Source organism: Saimiri boliviensis, chromosome 1 (genome assembly GCF_048565385.1).
Source record: "Saimiri boliviensis isolate mSaiBol1 chromosome 1, mSaiBol1.pri, whole genome shotgun sequence".
NCBI lineage: Eukaryota > Metazoa > Chordata > Mammalia > Primates > Cebidae > Saimiri > Saimiri boliviensis.
This window is the reverse complement of record NC_133449.1, coordinates 113,892,021-113,919,856: the sequence shown is the minus strand read 5'-3', so window position 1 is coordinate 113,919,856 and position 27,836 is coordinate 113,892,021. Positions and strand designations below refer to the sequence as shown.

Here is a 27,836-nt window from a genome sequence, read left to right as displayed (position 1 = left end):
CTGTTCCACACTTCACTTTCCTCATCTGTAAAATGGGATCGTCATGGTGCCTACCTGGCTGGGCCTTTGCAGATTAGGTGTGACAGCGTTTAAGATGTCGAGAGCAGCTTCCGGCAAGTGGCCAGCAAAGGACAGTTGTGGAGCTGGCGTCCTCAGGCTGCCTCCCCAGTGCACTCCATCACTGTGCTGGGGGCTCCTTCTCCTCCCACTTTGCTCCAGTTTCCAGATTCCCTCCTCCAGGGTGTTCCATTTCCTTCGCTGGGTTCTCAGAACAGTGCAGGCCTCTCTGAGACATGTTTTTGTGTGTGGAGGGGGTCTTCCTGCAACAGGAACAAGGAAGGCAGGGATTTTGGAATCAGAGGATGTGAATTTTAGGGTCTCCTCTCTGCTTCTCAGCTCCTGGGAATTTTTTTTTTTTTTTTTTTGAGACAGAGTCTCGCTCTGTCACTGGGCCAGAGTGCAGTGGCAAAATCTCGGCTTACTGCAACCCCCATCTCCCAGGTTCAAGCGATTCTCCTGTCTCGGACTCCCGAGTAGCTGGGATTACAGGCACAAGCCACCAACCCAGCTAATTTCTGTATTTTTAGTAGAGATGGGGTTTCACCATGTTGGCCAGGCTGGTCTCAAACTCTTGACCTCGTGATCCACCCACCTCGGCCTCCCAAAGTGCTGGGATTACAGGCATGAGGCACCATGCCTGGCCAGCAAATTCTTACCTTCTTTCAGTATCAGTCTTAACAGTAAGATGGGAATAATGGCCCTCATTAACATTGTGAGGCCAGAGCAGTTGGCTCACGCCTGTAATCCCAGCACATTGGGGTGCCTAGATGGGTAGATCACCTGAGGTCAGGAGTTCGAGACCAGCCTGGCCAACATGGCGAAACTCCATCTCTGCTAAAAATACAAAAATGAACCAGGCTTGGTTGTGTGTGTGCCTGTAGTCCCAGCTGCTGGGGAGACTGAGGCAGGAGAATTGCTTGAACCTGGGAGGTGGAGGTTGCACTGAGCTGAGATTGCACCACTGCATTCCAGCCTAGGCAACAGAATGTGACTGTGTCTCAAATATATATATATATATTGTGGGGAGCCAAGGTGATACTTGTGAGGGAGTCCAGGACACCATCACACCTGCACATGAGCTCATTACAGTTCTCAGAGGGCAGATTCTTGGGGCCTTCAGTAGCCGGGTGAGTTTTTTATTTTGTAGCGTTATATGTGAAAGTGGGACACTGGTCTGTCCGCAAGTAGGAAGGCACTTGTTTCTGCGCATTGGCACTGGAGCACTATGTTCCTAAAATGGTTCAGAGGCAGAGCTCTAAAATGGTAGATTTGGGCTCTGAGTAGTGGATCTTGGAAATTTTCTAAAATATACTTGATGTGTGATTAAGAGAGGAAAGTTTACCAGTTGTTTAGAATTCTGTTTTCATTTGAATACCTGGAATATCTAGCCCCACTCAATTTTATAGACAATTGTAGTGTTTGTTGGCAGATGTGTTGACCCACATTTTACATATGGGGAAAACTGAGGCAGAGGTTTGCCCTGGGAGGCAGAAAACAGGACCCTGAGTCCTCATTTCCAGTTCCTCTGCTTCTCTGCTTCACTGGGGTGCTGTGATGTTGATGTGGGGGCACAGACATGGTTGAGTAAGGAAGCGTGGTCCCTTGGAGGAGAGAGGAGGCATGAGGGTCATTGGGTGGGCCCAGGGAGGGTGGGTGTGGGGAGAGGGGCATGCTGTTCTGCTGGGTAGAGGATTTTGAAGGGCAAGTTGGCAATGATGTATCAAAAGCTTAAAAATATGTGTGATCTCTGACTCAGCAGTTGAATTTTTAGGAGCAAATAAAGATGTGTTGCAAAGGTGTTTGTTCAAGGATACTTATCCCTTCATTGTTTATAGAAGGAAAAAAGGAAAAAAACAACTGGAAACAAGCTAAATGCCTAACAGTAGAGCAGCGGTGCATTCGTACCAGAGAACCCCAGGTAGCTGGGATTGATACTGCCAAAGGTTATTTATCCATCTGAGCAGATGTCTCCTTAAATAGTGTAATACTAATGGTGATGACAGCTCACACGTATATGGCATTTGCTGTGTGCCAGGCACAGTCTTAAGCACATGCTGTATGTTAATCCATCATCATAACAGCCCTAGGAGGTATGTGCTATCATTTTTTTTACAGATAGGTAAACTGAGGCACAGATAGGTTAAGTAACTTGGCAAAGAGCACACAGATGGTGAGTGACCAGCTGGAATTTGGACCAGAATATCTTGACTCCAGAGTCCAACAGATGTTTCAAAACATATTTTTTGTTGGTTTTAGAAACATTCTCTTTAGTGTTTAGATGAGCATTGGAAAATGAATAAAAGGATAAGCACCAACACGTTTATAGCAGCTTCTTTTGTTAACAGGATTCCATGTGGTTTTCACATTATTTCTTTTTGGTCTTCTGTTTTTCTCATTTTTCTCAGTAAATGTGTGTGACAAGAAATTCAACTTCTGTTTTCAAAAACTAAAAAAATTCCCATCTGAAGGCTAGGTTAAAAAAAAAAACTAAAAATTAATGCAAAGCACTAGATGCTGATAAAAACCAATCCTGTGGGAATCTGAAGCTGAGCTGGAGTCCAGTGGACAGAGAGAAAAGCCCGGGAGGAGGAGTGATTCCAGGTGGATGGCGAAGAAGACTTCCCTTAGAGTCTAAGGAGGAGGAACCAGCAAAGGGAGAAATGGAGGCAAAGGTGGAGCTGTGGGAACCTTGGAGGGAGGTTGTGCTGGGCTGTGTAATAGCCCCAAAGACAGATGGATCCTAATCGCTAGAACCTGGAAATGTTGCCTGATGTGGCAAAAGAGACTTTGCAGGTGTGGTTAAGGATCTTGAGTTGGAGATGTTTTCCTGAATTATCCAGGTGGGCTCTAAATGCAACCACATGTGTGTCCTTATAAGAGGGAAGCAGGGGATATTCAAAAACAGAAGAAGAGGCGATATGATTGCTTCAGCCAGAAGCCCTGCTGTTGGCCTTGAAGGTGGAGGAAGGGGCTACCAGCCAAAGAATGCAGCTCTGGAAGCTGGAAAAGGCAGGGAACAGATTCTCCCTAGAACCTCCGGAGGGAGACAGCTTGCCAGCACGTTAATTTCAGCCCAGTAAAATTGTTTTTGGACTTATGACCTCCAAAACTATAAGAGAATGAATGTGTGTTGCTTTTTTTTTTTTTTTTTTGAGACAGGGTCCCGCTTTGTTGCCCAGGCTGGAGGGCAGTGTGGCAAGATCTCCGCTCAAATGTGTGTTGCTTTAAGCCACCAATTTTGTAGTGATTTATGATAGCAGCCACAGGAAATTAGCAGGGGTGTGTACCGATCAGACTCATGCCTTGGCCTGCACTGAGGGCAGCACTGTGGGTTGGAGTCTGCAAGCCTGGTCCTGATCGCCCCAGCTGTGCGACCTTGACCTGAGCCTGCCTTCCGCCCCAGGGTAGTCCTGGGGATCAGCTGGGATCAGCAGAGAGCACCACGACACTGTTAATGTAAACTGAAGAGGCTCACACAAATCCTAAGTGGGATGGGCACTTCCACCCACCCAGCATAAACCTGCTTTCGATTCCAAACCACAGGTGAAATGTGTCCACCAGCCAGCGTGATCAGGTGTCTTAAGCCCCATAACAAATAGCCCTGGGGATCTAGATGCTGCTTCAGTTCACCTGTTGGCGGGGGCAGCAGGGCAGGTGCTGTGTGCCTGCTGATAGGTCCCATCCTAGGCAGTGAGATGAGGAAGGTGAGACTGCAGCCTCTTTGGAGGGGACAGGGGAAATATTTCTGGGATATCTTCTCCCCAGAGCATGTGTGTGTGAGATAGCAGGGAGTAGAGGAGTCTCATAACCAAGTCCAAGGTTTGCAGTTCCTAGGATGATACTCTGCACTCCAAACTGTTTCCTGACAGCTCTAGGGGTGCCAGAAATGGCTTTTAACAATATTGCCCACTTGTTTTTCTGGAGGATACATGTGCTGCTGGGCCTGGGCTCTGGAGTAGGAAGGGGGAAGCCGGCGGGCTCCCCTTCAAGTTGTGAGAGCTCTTGCACCAGCCTTTGCCTCATCCATAAAAAAAGGGTGCCCAGCTCACTGCTCCCAAAGCCCTTACCAGCTGCAGAGTATTCACTCTGTGCTCGACCCATGGGGACGGAGCAGAGAAGCAGTTGTCAGGGATGACCCAGAGGTCTCCTGCAACCCACAAGGCAAGCACCCAGGAGGATGACCAGCATGGCTTGGGGGCGTTTTTTCGCCATCACAGCTTAGGGTCTATCTCTGAGAGTGCCTGGGTTGGGAAAGGCCTGAACTACTCTGGACTGGACCATGGTGTTGCCGTTGTGTGGTAGAAAGGGCCTGCCGTCAAGCACGTGGGAAGCTCTGACCCCACACTGGGGCTGGGCTCCCGTGTAATTACCAAAGGGAGAGGCGGGATGCTGGCTTTACCCACCCACCCTACCCCCATCACGCAGGAGAAAATAACTTAGAAATTACGTTAGGTCTCTTGGGTACAAGTGACAGAAACCAAACTTAGACTGATAAGGAACATGGGGTGTCCCCAGCCAGCACAGTGGACACAGGGCCATCGGGCTCTGTCTTTCTTTCCCTCATTCCTATAAGTTGGTTCTGTGGATTGCTTGAGCTCTAAGTCAAGCCCTTCCTCACAGGGACAGTGTGGTTGCTGGCTCACAGACCATCCTCCCGAAAACCCCATTGCTGGGGAAGAGCTTTCCCTCCCCAAGGATTCCAGCAAAGGCCTTTGAGACTGGGCCCAGGGCTCTGTCCACTTGGTTTCCAGGGCACCCCACCCCTCCGGCTCCTGCCTCAGTGGCTTCTCACTTGCTTTGCTGCTCTATCTTCATTGTCTTCCTCTGGGGCTCAGTGCTGGGACATCTTCCTTGTCCTCATCCACTCCCTAGATGACCTCATCTAGTCTGTCTATGGTGGTATCTTTGAAGTGGCTCCTCCCAAGAGTCTGAAGTATGAATTGTTTTTTAAAAACCGTATTATAGGCCAGGAGCAGTGGCTCACGCCTTTAATTCCAGCACTTTGGAAGGCTGAAGCGGGCGGATCACAAGGTCAGGAGTTCAAGACCAACCTGGCCAACATGGTGAACCCCATCTCTACTAAAAATACAAAAATCAGCTGGGCATGGTGGCGTGCGCCTGTAATCCCAGCTACTCAGGAGGCTGAGCCAGGAGAATCACTTGAACCTGGGAGGTGGAGGTTGCAGTGAGCCGAGATCTTGCCGCTGCATTCCAGCCTGGGTGACAGAGTGAGACTCAGTCTCAAAATAAATAAATAAATAAATACTGTATTATGTATTCTCCTTTCCTCCCCTCCCCTCTGCTCCTCTTCCTTCTTCCTCCCTTTCTCTTCCCTTCATTTCTTTAAATAGAAAGACAGGGTCTTAGTTTGTTGCCCAGGCTGGAGTACAGTGGCACAATCACAGCTTACTGCAGCCTCGACCTCCTGGGCTTAAATGATCTTCACACCCCAGCCTCCACCCCCAAGTAGCTGAGGTCACTGTGGCATGCATCACCATGCCCAGCTAACGTTTAAATTTTTGTGGAGGTAGGGTTTCCCTATGTTGCCCAGGCTAGTCTTGAACTCCTGGGCTCAAGTAATCCTCTCCCACCTTACCCTCCCAAAGTGCTGGGATTACAGACCTGAGCCACCGTGCCAAACTGAAGCACGGACTCTTACATCCACCTGCCCATGGGCAGCTTCACCTGGCTTAGGTCTCAAACCACACCCCTCATCTCTCCCCCAAACCTCTTCTTCCCAAGGTCTTCCCTAAATCCTAAATCATAGTTCTGTCCCTCCATGGCTCCACCAGTCACCCTAACTTCTTCCTTCCTCCCCTGCCATGACATGGATCTGCAGCTCCACCTGGCCTTACCTTCGGAACATACCCAGAAGCTGAGGACTTCACCCACCTCCTGCATTGACACTGTGTGGCAAGCCAGCCGCATCTCAATAACTGATCTCCCCGTTTCCACTCTAACCCCCAGGTCTGTTCTGCACATCGCAGGAGGAGGGATCCTTCACGATGAATCGTATCACATCACCCCTCTGCTCCGAACCTCCAGTGCATGATTATACTCAGAGTAAAAGCCAGAGTTTCCCTAACAACCTTCTGGGTTGAAGGGGACCAGCACCCCAGTCCTTACCACCTCTGTCCTCATCTCCTCCCCTCCTGGCTCACCCCGCTGCAGCCACCTGGCTCTGCCCCTCCCCTTCCCTTTCCCTTTTTTTCCCCCTTTCCCTTTCCTTAACAGAGTCTCCCTATTACCCGGACTGGAGTCCAATGGAGCAATCTCGGCTCACGGCAACCTCCGCCTCCCACGTTCAAGTGATTCTCCTGCCTCAGCCTCCCAAATAGCTGGGATTACAGGTGTGCACCACATACCACACTCCCAGCTGACTTCTATGTTTTTAGTAGAGACATGGTTTCACCATGTTGGCCAGGCTGGTCTCGAACTCCTGGCCTCAAGCCATCTGTCTGCTTCAGCCTCCCAAAGTGCTGGGATTACAGGCGTGAGCCACGGTGCCTGGCCAGCTTCCTTTCATTTGCTCAACCATGCAGGCGCCTGCCTCCTGGCCTTTGGGCTTGCTGCTCCCCCTGCCCTGAGTTCCCTTCCTGGACATCCCCAAGGCTCACTGCTGGACCTCCTTCAAGTCTTGCTCACATCCCCTTCGCAGCAGGTGGCTTCTCACTCTTACCACCCTGGTTCACATCCCTCTCTCTCCCCTCCTGTGAAGTTGCTTCCTGCATTGCTCTTAGGATGTCTGACATGCTGTGGATTTACTTAGGTTTGTGGATTGTTTGCCTCCCTGACCAGCACCCAGAAAGCTCCCGAAGGTAGAAATGTTTGTCTGTAATTGTCAGTATTTTATCTCTAGTCCTAGAACACAGTAGGTTCCAAATCAGTATCTGGTGAATGAATGAATGAATGACGTAGGCCTGGGCCACCGCTGGGTATGGTCATTTGAGGCTGAACCACATGTCCTGAGAACAGGGAAGGGCAGTTTCCCCGAAGGAAACCCAGGTGCTGTTAGAAGAAAGGACCTGGGTGTCAGGTGGGCACCGATGCAGGTAGCCCCCTCTGCAGACATTGCATTTGAGGCAGGAAACCTCTGGGAGTTGCTTGGAACAGGGTCCCGCTCTGCCGGGTGAATGTCACTCCTCAAACGCTAATAAATTAGGCATTTCAGAGAAGTAGGGGGCTTTCCATGAGAAAAATGCCAAGTAAGAAAGATGCTCCTTGGGCTCTTTCTTTACTGGAGACTGTATTGTAGACATGCCAGAGAAGGTTCATTGCCTCAGTTTACCTGTTTGAATCTTGCACAAAGATCCAGGATTCGTGTATCTGGGAAATTTGCCAGATTGAGCAAAGATACACAGCTGAATTGAGTGAGGCACCTGTGTGAAAGAAATGTGAGAATCTGTGACAAAAAGTGCCAAACTAAGCTTTTAACCTTTTAATGTAGGTCGTGGTTACCCATGTCAGTACAATTATTGTGAGCTTGTGAGTGTGGGTTAGGAGGGGCTGGCTCTGGCTTAAACCGCTGGAGAGAATAGCCTCATGGACTACGCTTCCTGCTGGAGAGAGGAAGTTGCAGGTTTGCTCTAGCATTTTCCTGGTTTTCTTTGGGAAAGCCTCACCCTTTCCTTTTTCCTTGACTTCCATTAGCACAATAGGGTGAGTCTCCAAGAAAAATATCCCAAGTTCAGATTAGCTTCAACTGTGTGTAACAGGAAATCCATGATAATAATAAGCAAGATTAAAGTGTATTTTTCTCTTTCATAAAGTAGAAAGATCTCAAAGTAGAGGATTCCCAAATCATAGCTTCATGATTCTCAGGTACCTTGACTCTTTCTATAGTGCCACTTTGCACCTTTAGAATCCTGCCTTTGGGGCTAAAATGGCTGTTCAAGCCCCTGCCGTCACACCTGTATTCCAGCCAGAAGGCAGGAGGAAGAATCAAAGAATGACATGTCTCCCCAACCTTTTTTAAGACAGAGTCTTGCTCTGTTACCCAGGCTAGAGTGCAGTGGCATGATCTTGGCATACTGCAACCTCTGCCTCCCGGGTTCAAGTAATTTCTCCTGCCTCAGCCTCCCGAGTAGCTGGGATTACAGCTGCTGACCACCACGCCCAGCTAATTTTTATATTTTTAGTAGAGACAGGGTTTCACCATGTTGGCCAGGCTGGTCTTGAACTCCTGACCTCAAGTGATCCACCTGTCTCAGCCTCCCAAAGTGCTGGGATTACAGGCATGAGTCACCTCGGCCATGTCTCCCCTTTTAAGGACACTGCCTGAAAGCCACATGCTTCCATTTCCTTTCAGTGGCAGAACATCACATCATCATAAAGTTTATTCCCGTCATCCACCTACTCATCTAAAATATGAGGATTATTAAGAAGAGGAGAACAGACATTGGGAGACAATTAGCAGTCTTTGCTGCAGTAGTGCTCTTTCACTGGTTCCTTGTAGAAGCTGCCCAAGTGGAATGTGTGATTGGGATTCTAGGTCCATCTTCCCCTTGGACTTAGAATTAGAACCTTATTGTGTCTATTATAATGACTGTGCTTAACACCTGGAGCCGTGCTGTGTAGAGAAACAGTTTACATAGTGGTGCTATACATCAGCTTCTTACTTTATGAAAGGGCTATGTTATGTCCTTTCTAAGATGCACCTTTTTTCCATACTTTAACATCTCTAAGATTGGGATGCATCGGACAGTCTCTGTTGGCAAGGGGGCACCATGCTGTTACTGCCATCATATGAATATCAGAACTTGCGAGTGGACATCAACAGCTCAGAAAGAAATCCCAGAGATAGCAGTAGAGCATCCTTGATGCCAGAGAAGCTCAGGTTGTGTGGAATAGCACAGGCATCAAAAACCCCAAGATAGATTAAGAGACATTGGACTCAGAATGTGAAAAGGAATACCTTAAACAATTTATTTCCATTATATTTTCCTTTCTAAAAATTTACAAGAGTAATAGATGCTTTAAAAAAAATCTCATTCTAATATATTCTAAAAGAGTCCTTTCAGTAAGTACAAAAAGACCCCTGAATGACAGGAACTCATCACAGGGGTAGCAGTTCTGACACCACTTTGTGTGTATCCCCAGGAATGAACAAATAAGCAAAAATATTATGGATAATGAGAGCAAGGTTTCTCACCACTGGAGAAAAAAATTGCAATCAAAGCGGGGAAGATAGAATGCAACACAGATAGATTCTGTGGTGTTGAATTAGAGTTAAAGTTACCAGTATAAATTCCAGATCCCTTATATGTATGGAGAGAGAGAGATTTAGATATAAACTATGTGTGTGTGTGTTAATATCGTGCATACATTCAAAGGTCAGCCTGCTATGAGGGCCTAGACCAATGACACCCAGGAGCAATGAGCACACCTGGTGTCCAGATCTTGGTTTCTAAACATCATCCTCCAATAAAGCAAACTAGCACTCCTTGGAGAAATGATTGACTTCATGGTTGAGACAGAGAAAGTACAAGATCAGCTTAGAACATGTAACGAGGCTAGAATATTTGAAACTCAAAAAATAATAGGTACATGTTGAAAGCACGCAGGAGTCTCCTTAAGGGAGCTCCCAATGGCCAAACCTGGCTCAGTTTGAACAATTAATCAGATAATGATAGCAATGGCCTTTTTTTTTTTTTTTTTGAGATGGAGTTTCGCTCTTGTTACACAGGCTGGAGTGCAATGGCGTGATCTCGGCTCACCGCAACCTCCACCTCCTGGGTTCAAGCAATTCTCCTGCCTCAGCCTCCCGAGTAGCTGGGATTACAGGCAAACACCACCATGCCCAGCTAATTTTTGTATTTTTAGTAGAGACGGGGTTTCACCATGTTGACCAGAATGGTCTCGATTTCTTGACCTCGTGATCCACCCGCCTTGGCCTCCCAAAGTGCTGGGATTAAAGGCGTGAACCACCACGCCCGGCCAGCAATGGCCTTTAATCCACAGAGTAAAATAAATATCCATGAATCCATATTGATGTAAATAAGTAATCGCATAAAGGAAGAGAAAGGACAACTCTTTCTTATAGGATAATTCCAATAAGTATAGAAGAGATTATGGAAATAGAAAATATCTTCCTTTTCTTCAACAGGAAAAAAATTATCATTAGGCAACCACCGAAGTAATAATTGCTGTAGGCAAAAATCAATAGCTGTTAAAATTAGCAGGGGTAAAGTGGGAAGTATGATGAGACATAGGATGTTTACAGTGTCAGAGTATCTTCCCTCACTGCTTACAAAGGGAAAAATAGTAACATTTCAGTGAAGAAACCTGGCAGACAGCTCCTTATCAAAGGGATCAAGGTTAACATCCTCTGCAATAAGACAGATTGACATCATGTGCCTGCTGATATAAACTGAGAAGGGCACCGCACTTCTGTTGTATCCTTGCCAAAAATGTATAACCTCAGTCTAATCATGAGAAAACAACAGACCAACCCAAAGCGAGGACATTCTACTGATCAGCTGGCTGGTACTTTTCAAAAGTGTCAAGGTGGGCCAGGTGTGGTGGCTCCACCTATAATCCCAGAACTTTGGGAGGCTGAGGCGGGCAGATCACAAGGTCAGGAGTTCGGGGCTAGCCTGGCCAACATAGTGAAACCCCGCCCCTAGTAAAAATACAAAAAATTAGTTGGGCATGGTGGTGGGTGCCTGTGATACCAACTATTTGGGAGGCTGAGGCAGGAGAATCGCCTGAACCCGGGAGGCAGAGGTTGCAGTGAGTCGAGATCGCACCATTGCACTCCAGCTGGGGCAGCAGTGTGAGACTCCATCTAAAAAAAAAAAAAAAAAAGTCAGAGTCATAACACATGGACTGAGGAACTATCCCATTTGGAGGAGACTAGGGACATGGCGACTAAAGATGATGTGGCATCTGGGGTTGGGTCTGAGACCCAAGAAAGGGCATTATTGGGGAAAACTGGTAAAATTGATGTAAGTCTGTATATTACTTCGCAATATGTATCAGTGTTTAATTTTCTGGTTTCTCTAATTGTACTGTGATTCTGTAGCATGATAGCATTGGGGGAACCTGAGTGAAGCGTATGTGGGAAATTTGTGTTTCTGTGCTAGTTTTGTTTTTGTTTTTTTTTTTTTGCATATTTTTGTAAGCCTTAATTTTTTTCAAAATAAGTTAAAAGGAAGGAAAGTGTGTCTTAATTTAACTGGCAGTGTTTTTTTTTCTTATTGATACATAAAATATTAGTGTCATTTGTAATCAGTGATATCTTAGATTTGATAAAATCTGGTGTATAGGATTAAAAAAAGAATCTCCCTTTTACACCCTTCTAAATCCATATCCTTCTCCAGAGATAAGCACTGTTACAGTTTACCCTGAATCATTTGAGAATTTTTTTTTGGAAGTTGCCAATATATGTACCTGTTCAATGCATATATTTTTTATATAAATGAGATTATTATTTTTATTTTTGAGACAAAGTCTCGCTCTGTTGCCCAGGCTGGAGTGCAATGGCATGATCTCGGCTCACTGCAACCTTCGCCTCCCAGGCTTAAGCAACTCTCACTGCCTTAGCCTCCCAAAGTGCTGGGATTACAGGCGTGAGCCACTACGCCCGGCCATAAATGGGATTATTGTTACACATTATTTTGTGGCATGCCTTTTTTTCTGAATTGGATATTTTAGAATGCTTTCACGCTCTGTTTCAGTGGAGCCACCTTGTTTATTTAATGGCAGCATGGTACTTCAGGATGTAGATGTTCTGTAATTTATTTAAGCATCCTCCTGATGCTCATTGAGGTAGTTTTGAGATTGCACTCCTCCACTTAGCTTCGAGGGGAGCACCCTTGTGTGCTGCCTCTTAGTGTACACATGGGCGTTTTTCTTTAGGATACATACCTAGACACAGAATTGTAGAGTTGGAAGATACTTGCATTTAACACACTACCAAGTTGTCCTCCAAATAAAGTGGAACCCACTCCCATCTAGCCAGCAGCATAAGTGTGCCCATTTTCCTCGAACCTTACCAACCTTGCATATTATCAGTCTTTTAGTAATGTGTGGTCTGTATAAAGAATGATTGATTCATTCATTTATTTATTTCATTGAACAGAAATGTAGAGTGTCTGTGCCCAGCACTGTCATAGACACAGGGGACATCCCAGTGAACAAAACAGATGTCCTTGTCCTCTAGGAGTGTCTGAGAAGCCTCGATCTGAGCAGGTCACACTGCTCATTGTTTCACGTGTATTTCTCTGATAGCCAATGAGGCAGGGGGCTTTTCCCATGCAGTTTCTTCTCTGAATTCCTAACCCAGATCTTTGCCCACATTTCCCTTGAGTCCATAGTATTTTCTTTCTCCTTATTGAGCCCTAAAATGGGAGCGCTACTAAATCTATCTCCTTTAGGGGATTTTGGCAAACCCCGTGGGGAGACTGGACACACGTAGGATTTGAGAGGAAGGAGAGAGCCCAGGCCAACCTGCAGGAGGTGCTGAGGCTGCATCTGCACCCCCAAGTTTTTCTTGTTGTTTTTTTTGTTTTGGTTTGTTTTCTTTTTTCTGTTTTTGTTTTGTTTCGTTTCATTTTTTTGAGATGGAGTCTCACTCTGTTCCCCAGGCTGGAGTTCAGTGGCACTATGTCAGCTTACCGGAACCTCTGCCTCCCAGGTTCAAATGAGTCTCCTGCCTCAGCCTCCTGAGTAGCTGGGATTACCACTACCATGCCCACCACCATGGCCAGTTAATCTTTAAATTTTTATTAGAAACGAGGTTTCACCTTGTTGGCCAAACTGATCTCGAACTCCTGACCTCAAGTGATCCACCTGCCTCTGCCTCCCAAAGTACTGGGATTACAGGCATAAGCCACCATGCCCTCCCCTGCTCCCTTCAAGTTTTGTGGCCAAACTGACTGCCCTGGAAGTCCCATCAAGCAGCCTCGTACCAGAGCAGCTGCTCCCGGAAGGATCTTCACACCTTGATGGTGTGCGTTTGAATACTAGTTTATGCCTGTAAGTGACATTGGAACAGTGGTATTTGAGCAACAAAAATGTTTACCCTGTGCTTTCCTATAGCTTCTCTGGGCAGGTCAGCCGTGGAGATTTCTGATCTGTCCTCCATCCAGTTTACCAGCAGTGGACTCTGTGGGGTTGGACAGATGAACAAGATCATGTCACTGTCCTCTGGGAGGTGACAGTAGGGAAATTAAACCACTCATCCATGCATCAGTGGGTTAGCAAGATGATACAGTCCCAGCCTGGCCAACATGGCGAAACCCTATCTCTACTAAAAGTACAAAAATTAGATGGGTGTGGTGGCACAAGCCAGTAATCCCAGCTATGTTGGGAGGCTGAGGCATGAGAATTACTTGAACTCAGAAGGTAGATGTTGCAATGAGCCGAGATCACACCACTGTACTCCAGCCTGGGCGACAAGAGTGAAACTCTGTCTTTAAAAAAAAAAAAAAAATGATAGAGTCCACACATGAGCATATGGACTACAGACCCAGACATCGTGGATTCAAATCCAGGTTCCATCACTTACCAGTTGTAACATTTGGGGCTGGTTATTTCACTTCTGTGTGCCTCACTTCCTCAGCTACAAGTTGAGAGCAACAATAGTCCCTACCTCAGTGAGGAGTTAGGAGGAATAGATGAGCTTATACATGTGAAATGCTTGGAACATAGCATTCAGTAATATTAAGGATTGTTTTTCACATTGCCCCCATTGTAGGGATGGGATGGGGAAAGGCATTCCAGGCACAGGGAACAGCGTGAACAAAGGCATGTGATCCCCATGGGGAGGATGTGCTACTGAGTCAGCCTTGGCCTTTGGCCAGGAGGGCCAGGATCCAAATGTGGCTGCCTGAGACAGTGGGAATGTGCTGTGTATGTGTGTGTGTGTGTGTGTGTGTGTGTGTGTGCGCGCGCGCGCACATGTGCACACGCGCAGGGTGGTGCTGTGGTTGGTGGGGGCATAGGGATTCATATGTTCAACCCAAGGAAAAAGGAGAACTGGTCAAGTTCAGGTTTGGTATAAATCAAGGAGCTGAACCCGGAGAGGGGAAATGGAGCCTGGGCTGGAGAAAGTAATGTCCTCTGCATCCTCTGTCCTGCCACGCATCCAGGGAGGCAGAACAAATGTAGGTGGTGGGAGCATGTACTCTGAGGCCCCCTCCTGGGTCAGACACAGGGGGACTTGCAGCAGTCGCTCCTTCCTGTGCCTCTTTTTTCCTCCTCTGTGAATTGGGAATGCTGAGGGAAGATGGAGGCCCCATCCCTGCCCCACCCTGAGTGCTGTCCCAGACCTGTGAGATCAGGATAGGACAGGGAGAGGAATAAGAGGGTCCAGCCCTCTGGACAGTTCTAGGCCCCCTATATTGTGCAGTTGGAGGGTGATTCCCCAATGTCCGGGGCCCCAAATTTTGGGGGCTTCTTTTCTAACCAGGCACTGGTGTGGGGTGGTAGCCTGTGTATTGCTAATCACCGACTCTGATCCAAGCAGCAGGGAAACAGCAGGCCACGACACCTGGCACACAGGCCTAGACGTGAGTCACGGCTCCCACTGGGCCACTTCATTCCTTTTCCATGGCGCGGGCCCCTCCCCCAGGGTGGAGCCGGCCAGGCCTGGTTATGGCTCATTTCATTTGCCTGTGGCATTTCTCATAGTAATGAGACCTTGTGACTCTCAGGAGTGCTGCATCGTCAAGGCAGCGTGGATCGGACCTTGACCCTGACCTGTGGGTCCCCTTCACCCCTGTGGCTGAAGGAACACCAGCCATTCCACAGTTCTGCCTCTTTTCTTGTTTGGTCTCTCCCTGTCCCACAGGTCTGGATCCTCTGTCTGGCTTCTCCTGAGTCCTCTAACTTCACTCCATTTATGACTTGCTGTCTTCTCCTTCAATTCTCGTGTTTCTCGATGCGCAGCTGTGGGGGTTTGGTGTGGGGAATGGTCCTTCATGTGCAGCACTGTCCCCACATTGCATGACCCTTCTCACCCGTGGGCCATGGGCATTGAATGTAGGACCCCTAGTCGCTGAATCCAACCAGATTCTCCAATGTATTTTCATTTTTTTCTTTTTTTTTAGACAGAGTCTTGCTCTGTCTCCCAGGCTGGAGTGCAGTGCAGTGATGCAATCTCAGCTAACTGCAACTTCCACCCCCAGGCTCAAGTAATTATCATGCCTCAGCCTCCTGAGTAGCACCTGCCATCATGCTTGGCTAATTTTTGAATTTTTAGTAAAGATGGGGTTTCGCCATGTTGGCCAGTCTGGTCTCGAACTCCTGGCTTCACATGATCCACTCGACTTTGCCCTCCAAAGTTCTGGGGTTATAGGCGTGAGTCACTGCGCCTGGCCCCACAAAGTATTTTCAAAACCCCCTACCATCTCCTACCACTACTGAACTTGTTCTCCCAATTCAGCAATTGCTTTTTTCTGTAGGATGTGTAACTACTGCTGATCAATTTAAGGAATGACCACAGTCATGCCTTCTATTTTTAACCCTAATAAATCAGAAGGTTCACCTGGCCAGGGTCTTGGCATAGAATCACAGTTACAGAGGCATAGCGGCAGGGCCTGCCGGCTGCACGGTGGGAGCCAGGTGTTCCTGTTTGCCTTTACTTATTTTTTCTTTTCTTTTTCTTTTTTCAATTTTCTTTTTAATTCTTTTCTTTTTTTTATTTTCACGAGTAGAATCTCTTAATCCTGATGGCCTTAAAAAAAAGAAAAAGAAAGAATAGGAAAGGAGAAAATAACACAAATCAGCAACCAGAAGTCATTAAACTGAAATGCAATTCCCCTTAAGGAATCCGCCCACACTAACACATCGAAGGGTACCGTTTCCACACTCCCTGTGCTCTTTTGCCCTTGAGGAGCTTCTCACATGTCTGTCCCCCCACCAAAGGGGCCAATTCTTCTCCCTCATCCCCTGTACCATCCCTCCCCTCTGTACATCAGCTTAGCCTCTGCATGCAGATGTGAATCTGTCCTCTCACAGAAACAAGAGGAAAAATACAAAACTCCAAAGTTATCTTAAATAGGCAGGGAAAGACAAGGAAGACCCTGATCGCCTATGTGATTTTTGTTCTATTCAGATATGTACAAAAATCTTTCACTTAAGAGGCATTTTAGGCTGGGCATGGTGGCTCACGCCTGTAATCCCAGTGTTTCGGAAAGCTGAGGTAGGAGGATTGCTTGAGCCCAGGAGTTTGAGACCAGACCCCATCTCTATAAAAGATGAAAAAATAAAGCGGGGCTCTGGTGGCACATACCTGTGGTCCCAGCTACTTGGGAGGCTGAGGTGGGAGGATCACTTGAACCCAAGAGTTAGAGGCTGCTGTGAGCCATGATTGTGCCACTGCAGTCCAGCCTGGAGTTTGCTTAGAGCAGAGCCAGAGGTGGTTTAGAGCAAGCCTTGTCTCTAAACAAACAAAAAAGGTCATTTTTACACTTTCGGAGGCTGTGGCAGGTGTCACCTGAGGTTAGGAGTTCAAGACTAAGCTGGCCAACATGACAAAACCTTGTCTCTAATAAAAATACAAAAAAATTAGCCAAGTTTGGTGGCAGGTGCCTGTAATTCCAACTACTTGGGAGGATGAGGCAGGAGAATCACTTGAACTCAGGAGGCAGAGGCTGCAGTGAGCCGAGAATGCACCACTGCACTCCAACCTGGGTGACAGAGCAAAACTCCATCTCAAAAAAAAAAAAAAAAGGTTATTTATATATGTATTGTTTCTGTTGCACCTCAAACTTCTCTGAGATGGGCAACATGCTCTCATATTGCACATGAGTGAGGCTTTGAGTGATTTGCCCAAAATAAAGCCAGCCATTGAATGATACAGGAGAAGTGCCAGCCTGGGTTCAGTGGCTCCAGGCCTTACCGCTGAGAAGAAGCATTGGGATTTATCCCAGACCCACCCCATGTTTACAGCTTCTGTCTGCCCAGCAGGTCCCTGCACATTCGTCTCCTGGGAGAGCTGCACCAAGGGCTGGGCAGGGCGGCTCTTGGCCCTTTAGGGAATAAGAGATCAAGAAGGGAAAAGCGTGGCGGAGTGGAAAGAGCTACTGCTGACCACTTCATAGACTCTGGCGTCACCCACCTCTGTGCTGCTTAACTCCTTGGAGACATTAGCCAGGCTTCATTAGTAGGAATCTCATTTTCTTAGAACTTACCACTTATCTACTTTTAAAAAAATCATAACTTTCTTTAGAAGAAACTTCTCTGCCTCCCCGCTGTGGGAATGTCACCTCTGGCCTCTGTTCTGGAGCCCCACAACTCCAGTCAAGCCCTGGACTGTCTTGTTTTTCATGGGCTGAGACATTCCCAGTTCTCTGGATGATGAGGTCTCTCTCTGCCCCCTTCCCCACCACCACCTCCGTCACAGGCCATCTGTCCCTGCACTGCCCACTCTCAGCCCTTTTAATAGCATGGTCCTTGGGGAGGATGGTGTCCAGGGTGGTTTCATAACAGGCTGGGGGAGGGGGCACAGGGACACCCAGGGCTACCGAGGGGTTTAATTGAGATGGCTATGCAGGAAGGCAGGTGGCTAAAATGTCCTGATGCGGAAGAGTTTTCCAAGGAGGGGACCCTTCTTTCAGCTCTCCCAACCCCCACCCTGGATGGATGGGTGAGCGTGCACTCATCAGAAAGGATGGAAATGGGAGCGGGAGAGCCGTGAGGATGCCTTTCTAAAAATACAGCCCATCTGCATTGTGTTAGCTGGTTTCCTCGGAAACCACTGGGAGCCGGGACTCCAGCATGGCATGTGTGCAGGGACCTAGGCCTGGGCCGACGGGAGCTGCCCTGCCTGGCCCCGGGGGCAGGAGACAGCAACTCTTCCAGGAGGTGAGGGCCCGCAGCCCTCGCCTAGGCTTCTGTGGGGCCTGGGCGGCCAGCAGCTTTCAGTCCAGCCCTAGCACATGCAAACCCCGAACTAGACTCCAGCAGGGACCTCTACACATCACGAGGTACCATCTGTGTTGCACTCCGGAGGGCTGATGCTTCTTGCTGCTGATGGGACGGAGGGAAACCCAGGGAGGGTCCAGAGCTGCCCTCTGGTCTCACAACAGCAGCCCTGCCATAGACATGGCTTCCACCTGAGACCCTGTATCCGTGGTTCGCCTTCAATCACTGAGCCTGCCCAGGGAGAAGCCAAAGGGCAGGGGTGTCTTCTGACCAACCAGCTGGTGGAGATTGTCAGTCCTTCAGGGCAGAAGGGGAAGTCTGGGGCTTTACCCTTAAGAAAAGCTAGAAATATGTTTTCTCAAAGAACAAATATTAGGCAGGCAAGAAAAAAAGAAAGGCTAGAAATAGCATTAGAAAGGGAGAGAGGGAGGAGAGAAAGGTAGGAAAGAAGGGAGGAAGGGAGGGAGAAGAGGGGAGGGGGAGTTGGGAGGGAGGCGGGAGAGGAGGGAGGAAGGAATCTGTCCTTCTGTCCTTCCACGTCAGCCGGCCATGGTGTTATAGAATGAGCCCTGAGCACTGGATTAGGAGTCTAGTCTTGGTCCCATCTGGGCAAGTGATCAAACCTCCTTTAGCCTTGGTTTCCTCATCTCACTTCCCATTGGGGTGAAATAAAATAGCTTTGTGGCTTATGCTATAATCCCAGCACTTTGGGAGGTAATGCAGAAGAATCACTTGAGGTCAGGAGTTCCAAACCAGCTTGGCCAGCATGGCAAAACCCTGTCTCTACTAAAACTATAAAAATTAGCCAGGTGTGGTGGCTCATGCCTGTAGTCCCAGCTACATGGGTGGCTGAGGCCCAAGAATCTCTTAAACCCAAAAGGCAGAGCTTGTAGTAAGCCGAGATCATGCTACTGCACTCCAGCCTGGGGAACAGAGTGAGGCTCTGTCTCTAAATAAATAAATGAGATTTGTGAGCTGTGAAATGCTTTGCAGGAATAAGGAGTTGTTAACTGCTCTTCAACCAAATGGTTTTTTTTAAAAAAGGCTTCTTTCCTGATTTCAGATCATAGACACAGTTTTTAGTTCTCCACCCAGGAATAGCACCTGTTAACTTTTTTTTTTAAGAGACAGGATATAGATCTGTTGCTCAGGCTGGAGTGCGGTGGTGCAGTCATAGCCCACTGCAGCCTCGACTTTCCTGGGCTCAAGTGATCCTCTTGCCTCAGCCTCCCTAGTAGCTAGGATCACAGCCATGTGCAACCACGCCTGGGAAATTCATCTAATTTTTTGTAAAGATGAGGTCTCGCTATGTTGCCCAGGCTAGTCTCAAACTCTTGGCCTCAAGCAATCCTCCTGCTTCCACCTCCCACAGCACTGGGATTACAGGTGTAAGTCACTGTGCCTAGCCAATGCCTGTTAACTTTTTGATGTTCTGTTTTCTTTCTTTCTTTTTCTTTTTCTTTTTTTATTTTTGAGACGGAGTTTCGCTCTTGTTACCCAGGCTGGAGTGCAATGGCGCGATCTCGGCTCACCGCAACCTCCGCCTCCTGGGCTCAGGCAATTCTCCTGCCTCAGCCTCCTCAGTAGCTGGGATTACAGGCACACGCCACCATGCCCAGCTAATTTTTTGTATTTTTAGTAGAGACGGGGTTTCACCATGTTGACCTGGATGGTCTCGATCTCTTGGCCTCGTGATCCGCCCGCCTCAGCCTCCCAAAGTGCTGGGATTACAGGCTTGAGCCACCATGCCCGGCTCTTTCTTTTTTCTTTTAAGACGGAGTCTCACTCTGTTGCCCAGGCTAGAGTGCAGTGGCACAATCTGGGCTCACTGCTACCTCTGCCCCCCGGGTTCAAGTGATTCTTGTGCCTCAGCCTCCTAGTGGCTGAGACTATAGGCATACACCACCATGCCCAGATAATTTTTGTAATTTTAGTAGAGACAGGGTTTCACCATGTTGTCCAGGCGGGTCTCAAACTCCTGACCTCAAGTGATCTGCCCACCTCAGCCTCCCAAAAAGATTACAAGCATGAGCCACCATGCCTAGCCAATGTACAGCTTTCTAGGCGTTTTTTAATAGACTATTTATAGTTTTCATACATGGGATAATATTGTCTGTCTATTTTGTAACTGCTTTTCTATTCATTGTAACAGGAATTTTCCCATTATATTAAATAATCGTTTATTATTGACCATAGTTTGTTTATCTTGTGCCCTATTGATGAACATTTTTTCCCAATATTTTTAATAATATATAAATGGATCTGTGGTAAGAATTCTTACAGACAAATCATCTATTGCCCTCTCTGGTTTCCTTAGGAAGTTTTTCCATGGGAGAGGATTGCTGAGTCTGAGAGTATGAACCTTTTGAATAATTTTAATTCAAAATGTAAAACTGCCCTCCAGAAAGAGATGTCCATTTACATACTCACAAGCTATATAAGAAGGTGTCTGTTTCAGTGCAACTTTGCTAGCTGTGTAAGCTTTACCAATGCCATCAGCAAAAAAAAAAAAGAAAGGGCTTCATCCATCCATTCATCCATCCATCCATTCATTTGAGACAGGGTCTTGCTCTGTCACTCAGGCTGGAGTGCAGTGGTGCAATCATAGCCCCCTGTAGCCTCGAATTCTTGGTTTCAAGTGATCCTCCTGCCTCAGCCTCCTGAGTAGCTGGGACCACAGGCTCTCACCACCACACCCAGCTACTTTATTTTTTTTTTCATAGAGATGGGGTCATGTTATGTTGTCCAGGTTGGTGTTGAACTCCTGGGCTCAAGCACTCCTCCAGCCTCAGCCTCCCAAAACGCTGGGATTATAGATGTGATCCACTGTGCCTGGCAAGAATAAATAAATAAATAAATATAAATCTTAATTTAAATGTCTTTGACTTCTAGTGAGCTTAATTAGTTTTCCAGGTACATACTGGCCAATTTTAATTCTTTTATGAATTTCCAGATCATGTCCTTGGCTGGTTTTTTGTCTTGGTGCATTCTGACCTCCACCGTCCTGAAATTGAGGGATGGTGGTGCTGGTCCTATAGAATTGCGGGGTCCCGAGACCCTCTGTCTTCCTTCCCCTACCACTCACTCCTACACACACACACACACACACACACACACACACACACACACAGACACACACCCTGCACGTATGACCCATTCTTCCTCTGAGGTTCAGAAGCCCCTGAGGTTTCCCAGCAATTAGGGCCCAGGTGCACACTCCAGCAGCTGAACAGCCCCTGTGTGTAACCCCCTCCCTGCTGGTGGCCTGAATGGAAACCTCCACCCATTCTTTCAACATCACACTTGGCCTGCCACACCACCAGGGCCTCTACTCCCAACCTTCCCTGGCCCATCTTAACACAGGCTTGTCTTCTGCTTCTCAAACAAAGGCAGAATTTTGATTGTAAGTGTTTTAAGAATCATCACGTGCCGGGCGCGGTGGCTCAAGCCTGTAATCCCAGCACTTTGGGAGGCCGAGGCGGGTGGATCACGAGGTCGAGAGATCGAGACCATCCTGGTCAACGTGGTGAAACCCCGTCTCTACTAAAAATACAAAAAAATTAGCTGGGCATAGTGGTGCGTGCCTGTAATCCCAGCTACTCAGGAGGCTGAGGCAGGAGAAATGCTTGAACCCAGGAGGCGGAGGTTGCGGTGAGCCGAGATCGTGCCATTGCACTCCAGCCTGGGTAACAAGAGCGAAACTCCGTCTCAAAAAAAAAAAAAAAAAAAAAAGAATCATCACGTTGCTTTTCTCTTTTATTTGGAATATGTTTTAACTTTTTTGAGCTGGAGTCTCACTCTGTCCCCAGACTGGAGTCCAGTGGTGCAATCTCAGCTCACTGCAACCTCTGACTCCCTGGTTCAGGAGATTCTCTTGCCTCAACCTCCCAAGTAACTGGGATTACAGGCACACGCCATCATGCCCAGCTAATTTTTGTATTTTTGGTAGAGATGGGGTTTCACCATGTTGGCCAGGCTGTTCTCAATTTCCTGACCTCGTGATCTGCTGGCCTCAGCCTCCCAAAGTGCTGGGATTACAGATGTGAGCCACCCCACCTGACCACATGTTTTAACTTTTAAGAGCAAATACTAGGCTGGGCACAGTGTCTCACATCTGAAATCTCAGCACTTCGGGAGGCGGAAATGGGTGGATCACTTGAGGTCAGGAGTTCAAGATCAGCCTGACCAATATGATGAAACCCGGGCACTACTAAAAATACAAAAATTAGTGAGGTGGTGACTGTCGTCTATAATCTCAGCTACTTGGGAGGCAGAGGTTGCAGTGAGCCGAGATCACGCCACTGCACTCCAGCCTGGGCGACAAAGCGAGACTCCATCTCAAAAAAAAATAAAATAAAATAAATACTGTAATGGCATCCGCCTAGCCAGACAGGCTAGTCTTGCAGACGAAGGCCTGGGGGTCCTGGGGGCCCGGGTGGGCTGCGCTTGGGGACTAGGGGGACGGTGCGTGTGGTTCCCCTGCTCCTGCCCCAGCTCTGGATGGCGCTGTCCTTCTCGGCCCGGGCATCCCCGCTGCAGCAGGTCTCAATCCCGCTCTCCCTCCCTAGGCCTCCTGCTCCACGACGTGACCATGGCTGGACTTCAGGAGCTGCGATTCCCCGAGGAGAAGCCGCTGCTGCGGGGCCAGGACGCCACCGAGCTGGTGAGTCGGAGTCGCGCCTTTGAGGTCCTGGGGCCGAGCGCGCCACCTTGTGGCCAAGAGGGAGACCGCGTGCCTTTCCTTCAGGCGACCCTCCCCAGGGCCAGCCACTCCAAGAAGCCTTGTCCCTGCCTGGGGAGAGTTCTGGGTGGCCTGAGTGCCACCGAGACCTAGCCAGCCTCAAGGTGGCTTCAGCCATCTTTGGGGCTGGAGGCGTTGCAGGAGACTTCTCCCTCTTTAATGAGAGAAAACCGAGGCACAGAGAGGTGAACTCAGTTGGCCAAGGTCACACAGCTAGTAGGGAATGAGGCAGTATCCACCTGTTTCTGGACAGCCCAGGAGCACTGGGCCGTGCTGGCCCCAGCAGGGCATGGTGCTCCCCGTCTGTGTGCTCCTTATCTGCCTCCCAAGCCTCTGTGGCACCCAGGCGGGTCTACCCAACAGTGCCACCTTGGGCAGTGGGATGGATATGTCCCAGGTTATGATTTTGTCCCAAAGACTCCCCTCCCCCCATCATGGGACAAGGCGTTAGAGGCCAGAGTGACTTTCATGCCACCCTTTTTTGGGGGGACCACACCCTTTCCACCTTCCCTTTCCCTCCCTCCCAGAGTCATCGTACTAGTGACTGCGACACAAACCACTTTGCAAAAAGTGTGGGTTCCCTGCTTGCTGGATTCTGAGGCGTCAGGGCTGGGGTCCCTGCAAGTTATGCTGCCTGGGCCCCCCTCCTTTTACAGATGGGGAGGTCAGGAGCCCGGCCCCTCAAATCTGCAGGGCTTGTTCTCTGCCCCAGCCTGCCTCCCCAGCCTCCCATCACAAGGAGGGGAGCCCAGGAGCCACTGAGCAGCCAGGACTGGAACCGCGCAGCCAGCCAGGGCTCCAGGGATCCAACCACATGAGGTTGCAGTCCTGCCCCCAAGAAGGGTACAGGGTTTCTTACAGACCGAACCTTGAGTGAACTGATAAGACCAGACATACCAGAGGGCAGCCGTTGGGGTGGGTTGGTGACTGCATGTTTTTCAAACCCTTTATTCTAAGTTTAGTTGCTCCCTGGTCTAAGCCTCCATCAGCTGCTGCCCTGGGATGCTTGCAGGAGCCTGGTCTTTTTGCTTCTGCCTTTGCTCTGTACCCTTTTAAAATAAGCCATGGGCCAGGCATGGTGGCTCACACCTGTAAGGCCAGCACTTTGGGAGGTTGAAGTGGGCAGATCAGAAGTTCAAGACCAGCCTGGTCAACATGGTGAAACCCTGCCTCTACTAAAAATACAAGAATGAGCCAGGTGTGGTGGTGAGCACCTGTAATCCCAGCTACTGGGGAGGCTGAGACAGGAGAATCACTTGAAGCCGGGAGGTTCAACCCCAAGATTGCACCACTGCACTCTAACCTAGGCAACAGAGCAAGACTCTGTCTTAAAACAAAATAAATTAAAAATAAGCCATGCCACTTCTCTGTTTAACAAGACATCTCAGTCAGAGATGGGACCCAGGATGCGATCTGCACCAGCTCCCCAGCCTGTCTCCCAAGCCTGTGCCCAGCTGACTTCTCTCTAGTTTCCTTGAACGTGCCCATCAGATTCCCAGCGTATCTACCTGGGATATACTAGCCCAGAAATTCGCAGGGCTGGCTCCACTCCTTGTTTTATTCAGGCCTCTGCTCAAATGCCCCCTCCTCAGAGAGGCCCTCTCTAACCCCTGGGTCTAGTATTGAAACCCCAACACATCTGGCCCTGGCTCTGTCACTTAGCCTGGCTGCCCTGCTTCACAGGTTCCCAGGGCAGAGATCTGTTCTGTTTTGTACCCCAGGTCTCCCCAGTACCCCACACAGCACACACTGGGCTCTCAGTAAAAACGTGGGCTGAGTGGAAGCCACAGATGGTGATTCAGCTCAGAAGAAAGAGGTTTCTTAGAACTTTCTAAAGTGTCCCTCCTCCCCACTCCTGCCTGTGTCTGTCTGTCTTTTATTTTTCTTCTTTCCTTTCTTTTCATTTTCTTCTGAAACAGGGTCTCACTCTGTCACCCAGGAGTGTTGGGGTGCCATCATAGCCCATTACAGCCTCAGCTTCCTGGGCTCAAGTGATCCTCCTGCCTCAGCCTCCCAAGTAGCTGGGATCACAGGCATGTGCCACCACACCTGGCTAATTTTTTCATTTTGTAGAAATGAATCTTCCTCTGTTGCCCAGTCTGGTCTTGAACGTCTGGGTGCAAGTGATCCTCCCACCTCAGCCTTCCTCAGTGCTGGGACTAGTGGCCTGAACCACTGTGCCTGCCTACCAGTCTGTCTTTTGAGCCATAAAACAGAGCCCTCCTGTGAGGTTTTGATAGGGCAGGTGGTGGCCCTCGGGGACCCCTGCATCCCGTCCCAAGTGCTGAAGTGTGTGGGTTGCGGGACAGCCGCACGGAGATGCTGCCTGCTGGTACAGGGTGATAACTTCCGTGCCTGTCTCTTCCACTGCCCACCTCAGCTGGGCACCCTTCTCTGCCTAGCCTGGCCCAGCCCTCGCTGCTTCTCCCTCCCTGATTCAGTGGGCACACTCCTGCCTGTTCATGCCCACTGGGCAGCCTGGCCCTACTGCAGGTGGTGTCTCTCTCTCTCCACCTGTCACCAGGACCAGAGTGAGTCTGCCACCATGCCATCCTCACCCCTGCATGAGGGTCTCCTTCTCAGTTCCTGGGGAGGCTTCTTTCCTCCTTCACGAGTCAGCATGGGCCCTGTGCTTTGAGCCTGGGCACATCTGCTTTTTCCAAAGGTACTTTAAAAGCCCCATCCCTGCTGGGCATGTTTGCTCATGCCTGTTATCCCAGCATTTTGGGAGGACAAGGTGGGTGGGTCACCTGAGATCCGGAGTTCAAGACCAGCCTGGCCAACATGGGGAAACCCCATCTCTAGTAAAATTACAAAAATTAGCTGGGCATGATGGTGTGTACCTGTAATCCCAGCTGTTTGGGAGGCTGAGGCAGGAGAATTGCTTGAACCTGGGAACGTGAGAATCATTCGCAGTGAGCTGAGATCGCACCACTGCACTCCAGCGTGGGAGACAGAGCAAGACTCTGCCTCAAAAAAAAAAGGCCAGCCAGGCTCAGTAGCTCACGCCTGCAATCCCAGCACTTTTGGAGGCCGAGGTGGGTGGATCACTTGAGGTCAGGAGTTCAAGACCAGCCTGGCCAACAGGGTGAAACCCTATCTCTATTAAAAATACAAAATTAGCCAGATGTGGTGGCATGCATCTGTCATCCAGCTACTCAGGAGGCTGAGGCAGGTGAATTGCTTGAACCCGGGAGACAGAGGTTGCAGTGAGCCGAGATCATGCCCTTGCACGCCAGCCTGGGTGACAAAGTAAGACTCTGTCTCAAAAAAAAAAAAGCCCCACCCCACACCTGACACAGCCTGCTGGATGCTGCAGCATGGCACCCCCATGATGCAGTCCCACCCCGCTCTCTGCCTTCAGGAGCTAGTCTGGCTCTCTGAGGCTGTGGCTCTCACAGACAGATTCTTCTTTTGCAGCTGCAGTGCTGAAAGCATCCATTCTTTTCACTTTTTTTTTTTTTTTTTTTTTTTTTGACACGGAGTTTTGCTCTTGCTGCCCAGGCTGGAGTGCAGTGGTGCGATCTTGGCTCACCGCAGCCTCTGCCTCCGCAACGAATCTGCAGGAGAAGACGCCCTGCCTCAGCCTCCCGAGTAGCTGGGATTACAGGCATGCACCAACATGCCCGGCTAATTTTGTATTTTTAGTAGAGACGGCGTTTCTCCATGTTGGTCAGGCTGGTCTTGAACTCCTGACCTCAGGTCATCCACCTACCTCGGCCTCCCAAAGTGCTGGGATTACAGGTGTGAGCCATCGCCCCCAACCCCATTCTTTTCACTTTTTATTTATTTTTTGTTTTTGTTTAGAGACAAGTCTGGATCTGGCACCCAGGCTAGAGTGCAGCGGTGTGACCACAGCAGCCTCTGCCCTCTGGGCTCAAGCGATCCTCCTACTTCAGCCTCCTGAGTAGCTGGGACTACAGGCTTTCATCACCATGCCTGGCTAACTTTTCTATTTTGTAGAGATGGGGGATCTTGCTATATTGCCTAGACTGGTCTCGAACTCCTGGACTCAAGCAGTTCTCCCACCTCAGCCTCCCAAGTAACCACTTACAATCATGAGCCACTTCACTGGGCATCCTTTTCACTTTTTAAATATTCTGCAGTTTTCCAGGTGCAAATTCTTTCAGTCCAGTGGGAAATGAGTATTTCCACACATTTACTCACATGCTGCCCACCCGCCACTGGAGCCTGGCTTGCCTCTGGAGATTCCAGTGCCTGGCTTGTCTGTGGAAGAACTGCTGCTGGGTCCCTCTGTGCCTGTGTCCCCGTCCTGCTTCCCACATGCCACTCCTGGGCCTGTCTGCCTCCCTCAGCTGGGCCCGCCCTGCCACCTGCTCGCCTTCGAGTGCTCAGCCAGTTCCCATGGGACTTCAGGGGCCTCTGCGTTGGCTTCTCTTCTCCCTGATTTTCTTGGCTTTGGGGTCCTTCCCCTTCCAAACCCTTCATCTCCTGGGGCCCCCAGACCCAGAGAGCATACAGCACACCCTGCCATTATCTGCCCCATTGTGTGTGTGTGTGTGTGTGTGTGTGTGAGAGAGAGAGAGAGAGAGAGAGAGACTGACTCACTCTGTCACCCAGGCTGGAGTACAGTGTCACAGTCTTAGCTCATTGCGGCCTGGACCTCCTGGGCTCAAGTGATCCTCTTGCCTTGGCCTCCCAAACTGCTGGGATTACAGGTGTGAGTGACCCCACCCTGCCTTCCTTTTTGTGAGATTTTGCTTGTAACAAAACTGCCTCCTTCCTTCCTTCTCTGAAATAATCACCTTCTTAAGGTCCCGAGAATAAAAATCTCCCATCTTCTCCTCAGCCCCCTTGTGCAAGGTCTTTGAGTGAGAGGGTCCATCCATCATCAGCATTAGTACCAGGCCCTTGTGCTCCGCCTCCAGCCCCATCCCTTCCCTCCTTTCCTCCCCCTCCTCCCGGCAGAAGCCCCCACAGGCCTTGAACGAATCTGCAGGAGAAGGCGCCCGGGCAGGTGCAGCCATTCTCTGTGTGACAGTTGCAGGCAGTTCAAAGCCTGGCTTTTCTCTTCGGATGTGGGGAACCCCCAGTGTCCTCTGATTTTCTGCACCACCTGGCCTGCTGGAATGCAGGTGGCTGAACTCTTTCTATTTTGGGAAAAACAGCAGAAATACTGGTCCCTGTGATTTGGGGTCATTTT

The 27,836-nt window shown here is 49.1% G+C and overlaps 1 protein-coding gene across 5 annotated transcripts in view; it reads left to right on the top strand.

The window, feature by feature from the left end:
• NDRG4 (NDRG family member 4) overlaps nt 1–27,836 on the top strand; it is a 49,380-nt gene that overhangs the window by 2,642 nt on the left and 18,902 nt on the right. For all 5 annotated transcript variants that reach the window (XM_074402211.1, XM_074402191.1, XM_010331371.3 and 2 more), the window contains exon 2: nt 22,500–22,594. In XM_074402211.1, the coding sequence (XP_074258312.1) occupies nt 22,523–22,594 (72 nt within the window). In that variant the 5' untranslated portion in view covers nt 22,500–22,522. The remainder of the gene's footprint in view (nt 1–22,499; nt 22,595–27,836) is intronic.